Source organism: Vicia villosa, linkage group LG4 (genome assembly GCF_029867415.1).
Source record: "Vicia villosa cultivar HV-30 ecotype Madison, WI linkage group LG4, Vvil1.0, whole genome shotgun sequence".
Lineage (NCBI taxonomy): Eukaryota > Viridiplantae > Streptophyta > Magnoliopsida > Fabales > Fabaceae > Vicia > Vicia villosa.
This window is the reverse complement of record NC_081183.1, coordinates 183,832,829-183,840,109: the sequence shown is the minus strand read 5'-3', so window position 1 is coordinate 183,840,109 and position 7,281 is coordinate 183,832,829. Positions and strand designations below refer to the sequence as shown.

At 31.1% G+C, this 7,281-nt stretch overlaps 1 protein-coding gene across 1 annotated transcript; it reads left to right on the top strand.

The window, feature by feature from the left end:
* The first annotated feature begins 1,044 nt into the window (after window positions 1–1,044).
* On the top strand, window positions 1,045–3,785 carry LOC131600497 (probable folate-biopterin transporter 6). Its single transcript, XM_058872651.1, has 4 exons — window positions 1,045–1,787; window positions 1,879–1,980; window positions 2,136–2,309; window positions 2,948–3,785. Exons 1-4 carry the CDS (start codon window positions 1,182–1,184, stop codon window positions 3,533–3,535), a joined length of 1,470 nt encoding a protein of 489 aa, XP_058728634.1. The 5' UTR covers window positions 1,045–1,181; the 3' UTR covers window positions 3,536–3,785.
* The last annotated feature ends 3,496 nt before the right edge of the window (window positions 3,786–7,281 follow it).

The following is a 7,281-nucleotide window of genomic DNA, read 5'->3' as shown; positions in this document are numbered from 1 at the left end:
TTGATATTTTATAAATGATAATCTGATATACGTTATCGCACGGGTTTTTTATTAGTTTTGCATTAAATAAATAGATATAACTTATGAGGACCTCATTGTTCTACAAAATAAAGATATTTTTTGCGTCTTTCACTAGTGATTAGAGCTGTCAAAATGGACTCGACCTATCGGGTCGACCCATAAGCCCTACAATTTAGTACGGGTCGGGTCGCAAAATACCTTAAAAAACATGATCCTGTCATTTTGGGCCAGTCCACCGGACCTATGTTTTTTATGGGCGGGGCTGGGTCGGGCCAAGCGGGCTTCGGGCTGGCCCATTAAAAAAAGATTTTGGTAAATTTTGGATAAAAAAGATTGAGATAAGATATGATTTCATAAATGTGTTTTCAAGTGATAAAGAAAAATTAAAGAGGATGAAGATATATTTTAAAGATGATGTGATCAAGGAAATGATTGTGAGATGGAGAGAAAATTTGATAAGTATTGATGATAATATTAAGTTACTTTGTACTTTTACATGGATGATTTTTTGGTATTCATATATATATATATATATATATATATATATATATATATATATATATATATATATATATATATATATATATATATATATATATATATATATATATATATATATATATATATATATATATATATATATATATATATATATATATATTAATGGTTAAATATTTTAAACATCACTTATATACGTTTATGATGACTCTATACTTATTTTGTGTTGCATTTATCCATTACATCCTTTTTACAAAATTAAAATTATAATATTAAAATATGGGTCGGACTAGTCCATTGGGCCGCACGGGCTTTTGAAAAATGGGTCGGCTCATTTTATGTGGCCCATTAAACAATCGGGCCAGGCCGATCAGCCCGTTTAAACACATTGGCCCACCGGGCCGAAGCGGGCTAGGCCGACCCATTTGACAGCTCTACTAGTGATGACATTCTGGCAGCATACTTTACATAAAAAGCACGTTTTAAATGCACCAATTAATAATTTGAGTTCAACTACCACTCCCTCCCAAATTCAACCACCTCTTATCTTAACTTTTCAAGTCACACCACAAACCTTTCTCTTTCCATCTTTCAGATCCATTTCCTCTAAATCCAAAACATGATCAAATTCAGCTTTCACTATTAACACAACAACCTCAACCATGTCAACTCAACAAGATCAAACAACAACAAATAAAACCAAAAACTCATTCATTTCAATCCTAACACAACCAATTGAATGGCTAACAATGCTAACACGTCACCTCAACCCATCTTTCATAGCTGGAATTTTCATAATCTACGGCATAGGTCAAGGCTTCTCCGTTTCATTCTTCAAACTCGTTTCAGATTATTACTGGAAAGACATTCAAAAAATCCAACCTTCCACCGTTCAACTCTACGTTGGTATTTACTTCATTCCATGGATTCTCAAACCCATTTGGGGGATTCTTACTGATGCTTTTCCGTTACTGGGTTACCGTCGCCGGCCGTATTTTATCCTCGCCGGAGTTGTTGGATTGGTGTCTGCTTTGGTTGTTGCGGTGAAAGGAAAGCTTGCTGCTGTTGCGGCGTTGATGTGTTTTCTTGGTGTTTTTGCTAGTCTTGCTATTGCGGGTGTTACTATTGATGCGTGTATTGCAAGGAAAAGTATTGAGGTTCCTAGGTTGGCTCCGGATTTGCAGAGTTTTTGTGGGTTGTGTTCGGGTTCGGGTGCTCTTATTGGGTATCTTGTTAGTGGATTCTTTGTTCATCATCTTGGTCCACAGGTTTGTAAAAATGTGTTCTTTTGTTCTTGTAATTAATTTCCACCAACTGTTTGTAAAAATGTCTGAATGGGATGTTTCTGTTGTTTTTTAGGGGTCATTTGGTCTTATGGCAGTTTTTCCTGCTTTGACAATTGTGCTGGGTTTTGTTATCTATGAAAAGAAAGCCAATGGGTTGCATAATGAAAAGAAGCAGGTTAGGAAATTTACATGATTCTATTTGAACAAAGTGAATCAGTTACATGAATCAAATCAGTTACATGTTTTTTGTAAGTTTTTTTCCTCCTTAAACTTAGTAAATGCTAAATTAAATTAGGTTGATGATCCAACTAAACAAGCTGGATTTTGCAGGGAGCGATGAAGAATGCGGGAATGATAATTAGAAGCATGTACAAAACAATAAAGTATCCTCAAGCATGGAAGCCCTCACTTTACATGTTCCTTTCTCTTTCTCTTAATGTAACTACTCATGAAGGTCATTTTTACTGGTATACTGATTCGAAAGCCGGTCCTGCATTCTCTCAGGTACCTCTCATGTTTTGGAAAATTGATTTTATATGATCAGTAGTCACCACTGTTAATATCTCAACTATCTATGACTATCACACAATTGATACCGAATTTCGAAACTTACAATTTGTACTCAATTGCTTAGATTAGTTAACTGCAGTGACTAATAAGATTTTCTTGACTGTATTCTCAAATTTTGAGAAGTAGATTTTTCGCAGTTAATAGTCACTGCAGTTAAGACCTTGGCTAATGAAGATGGTTGCGACAGATTTACCGAACTTACAATTTGTATTCAATTAAGATAAGGTACAGGCAATCCCAATCCCATATTCTGTTTGCAAATCACTGGGGACTTGTTTGTAATTGCTTATTTGAATTTGCGTGATATCATAAGCACTTGCAGAGGCTGTTAGAAAGAATTTATGGAAAATGCTTATGGCATGTCGATAATTTGTTTTCAGTTTATTTTTATGAACTCTCTAAAATAACTTATCAAAACAGCTTAATTGAAAACAATTTGAATGCATTTTATTTTTTTGTTGAAGAGCAGCAGCAGAGATAACTTATACATAATGAAACTTAAGAAGTGACAATTTTTTCAAAACCATTTATTTTTCTAATTGAGTTTTGCTCTCTTATCTATGCATATTCAGGAGTTTGTTGGAGTAATCTATGCAATTGGAGCAGTGGCTTCAATAATAGGTGTTCTAATCTACCACAAGTATCTAAAAAACTACACATTCAGAAGCCTAGTATTCTATGCACAACTCCTATATGCAGTATCAGGTGTATTGGACTTGATCTTCGTTCTCCGTTGGAATTTGAAAATTGGAATCCCTGACTACGTTTTTGTTGTCCTCGAAGAAACCGCTGTTAGAATCACAGGCAAAATAAGGTGGATGCCAATGATGGTACTGAGCGCAAAACTATGTCCTCTAGGAATTGAAGGAACATTTTTTGCTCTTTTAATGTGTATTGATAGCATTGGTGCGCTTATATCCAAATGGGGCGGAGGGTTACTTCTACATGTCCTTCATATTACCAGAAGTGATTTTAACAACCTATGGTTGGCTGTTCTTATAAGGGACATTCTTAGATTTGTTACACTTGTCTTGGTTTTTCTTATTCCTAATGTAGGACCTTATGAAGGATTGCTTCCATCCGAAATGGATAAGAGAGATGGTATTGTTGATGAACAGACCTTGGAGCTTGTTCCTATCCATGCCAAAGTTGAAGTTTAGAGAAATTTGGTTATGTTACAAATGTTAACCAATATACATGGAAGATTTTTGTATAAGAACATGTCATTCTTGTATAGATTATGTTGTTATATATAAAGTATTTAATATAAAATTATATAAGATATACTTTTAGAGTTGATTAATAATAAGGAGTTATTGTTAGTTAAAGGATAAATTTATTTGTAAATTTATTCAAATTAAATAGAATCTTAATGGATAAATTTATTTGTAAATTTATTAGAATTAAATATAATTTTAATTTGTGGATTATAAGTAGGAGTTTGTTTTTCTTTTAAAAATCATAATGCAATTCCACTTTCTCCAGAAAAATGAAGCTTTGTTAAATTTCTCCTAAAGTCTTTCATCTTCAATCTAGCAGTTGATATATAAGAGGAGTTTCAAGTGAGGCTCTTAATTTCTGCAGAAAAAAGGTTTTGAACATGCATCAAGAGATAACCATTTTCTTTTTAATTCCTAATCCAATTGATTTATGCAATAGATCCTTCGTTTAGATGTTAGTAAAGCATTCTATGCAATTCTGCTTAATGCATCTAATTATCAACAGTGGTATCAGAGCCTCTTGCATAAATTTATTGGATCAAATTTTATATTACAATTTGATGATTATTTAGATTCAATAAGAATAGATCTGAAGTTTGGATTAATTTTCTAAATTAAATCAAAATTGTTTGATTGAATAATTATAAATTTGGATCACCACCGACAACTATACAATGGCTACATAGTGATCGGATCAAATAATGTATCATCAATTTAAGGATAAGTGATTTTATATATATATATATATATATATATATATATATATATATATATATATATATATATATATATATATATATATATATATATATATAGGGAGCATATCAAGTGAGAGCATTTTAAAATGAGAGATGAGAGGAATAAATATTAACCATTGGATTCATCAAGAGAGAGAAGGTTAATGCATTAATGTGACTATTAATTTCTCTCTCTTGATGAATCTAATGGTTGCTATTTATTCCTCTCATCTCTCATTATAAAATGCTCTCACTTGATATGCTCCCTATATATATATATATATATATATATATATATATATATATATATATATATATATATATATATATATATATATATATATATATATATATATATATATATATATATATATATATATATATATATATATATATATATATATATATATATATATATATATATATATATATATATATATATATATATATATATATGGGGAAAACTTCTCTACCCATCACAAAAAGTTGGGTAGTGTACCTCCAAACAATCACATGATTCCATCTCATTTAACACAATTAATTATTTATTAAAATACTATAAATGTTTGTTGTTTTCAAAGTATTTTACAAAGGAGGTAACCTTACCCAACTTTTTGAGTTGGGTAGATAAGAATTCACCTTAAAATAAATTGTGTAGATTATTTGTGAACTTTTTTTCTCTCCCCTCCATTATAAAAATAATAGATATAGGAGAGAGAAAAAAGATTCACACATAATCTCTACTATTTATTTTAAAATCTAATGATCAGATTCATTCTTACACTCTCATATAAAAAGACATTCTTATATGATATACTCTCTCTATATATAAAGTAGGAGGACTTTTTAAATAAGAGATAAGAGGATTAAATGCTAACTATTATATATGATATTTGGTTTGGATGAACATTTAAAAAAATCCAATCATCCAATGGTCAAGATTTAATCCTCTTATCTAAATAATCCTCATACGTGATACATCCCCCCCTCTCTCTCTCTATATATATATATATATATATATATATATATATATATATATATATATATATATATATATATATATATATATATATATATATATATATATATATATATATATATATATATATATATATATATATATATATATATAGAGGAGGGATCAAATTACACCCGAAGAGTTACACCACGAGTTACACTCATTCAATAACTACATTTTGAATTAATATTTTTTAAATTCAACCGTTGGATTGAAACATAATATCATATAGATCATACCTATAAAGTTTGAGCTTAATCTATATTTTTTTTCCATAGAAGACAAGTTGAAAAAACTCTTTTCACTAAAAAAACGAGCATAACATTTTATTAGTTCAAATATATATTGATGATATTATCTTCTGTGCTACTAATTAATACTTGTGCAAGGAATTCTTTGAAAGAACGCAGAACAAGTTCAAAATGTCTATGATGGAAGAACTAAAATACTTTATAGGACTTCAAATCATCAAACAAAAGGATGGGCATTTATAAATCAAGATAAATAGTGTAAAGAGTTGTTAAAGAGATTTGATATGGAAATCCAAAGTAATATCAACCCTAATGTCAACCTCATGCTACCTAAACAAAGACGAAGACGAAAAACCAGTTAAAGATAGAAAATATCGAGGTATGATAGGCTCTATTATTTACTAGTTGCATCTCGTTATGACATAATATTTGTTGTATGTATGTGTGCATGTTCTCAAGCATACCCCAAGAGAACCACGTCTCAGTGTTGTCAAATGCACATTATGAGATATCTCTCTGACACCCAACAAATGAGTTAATGCTACCCCAAGGGAGTGGATTGTGACTTAGTTGGATACTCCGACTGCAATTTCACTGGGTGAATTAGCCTCTTTAAATACTTCTCCCCAAGAGGATAAATGATAAACTCTAAGTCATATACACTCTCCATTACTTAAAGAGAACTATGCTCATTACCACCACAACATATACAACCAATCTAATCGTTTTTCTGATCCAGGTAACACCAGTCGTCTGTGTAACACCCCAATTTTTTATTTATTAGTTATTTTATTAATTTTTTATGTGATATAGTAATTAATAAATGATGTGATTTTGTGAATATATATGTGATTGGGCCTAATAGTGTGTTAGAAAGAGTAAAGGTGAGGGTATGTTTTAGTAAGCTCATTAAGTGAATTAAGTAGTTTTAGTAAGCCCAATAAGGTTTTAACACACTACAAGAAATTTGTTGATTTGAGACACTTAGATTGCGACCCTTACATGATAACTGTCCCCACTTAATATTCGCGACACTTTTCACGACATTTATGGGCAACTGCCTCAATTTTTTTAACAAATATGGAGAAGCCCATTTACAAATTTGTGCCACGACGGTGCTAAACCGCCTTCTTATTTTCTACCGTGCTAAAACATTTGCTGGTTTTGATAATTTGTCTTTCCTTTTTCTTGTAACGCCTAAACCATTCTCCTGTACCCCGCTAACCCTTCCCCCTTATTCTTGTCCTCGTTATCCCTTTCTTAACATCTCAAATCTCTTAAATCCCAAATCATTTCACTTTTAATTTTTCTAAAACCCTAAAATCTAGTCTCTTAAATCCCTACATACTACAAGTCCACTTGCACAAGTTGAATTTTAGTTTCCCAATATCTCAACAAAATTTATCGTGATGATCACCATCAAGAAGCATCGCGCCCTCCTTCTACGTTTCTAACTCAGGTTATTTTTTCCACTCTTCTTGTTTTCCTTACTAGAGATTCAAACTAAATTAGTACCCCCTAATTACTAAACCTATCTTCAATTTTTCTTTCTTTCTTAAATTTCAAATAATACAACTATGAAATTCATCTTAAAGGAACTCAAGGAATCGTTAGGCGGGTCCACTTGCTGCTATAGGAATCGTTCGAATTTCGGGTCCACGTGTTGTCTTTCATGGGTCG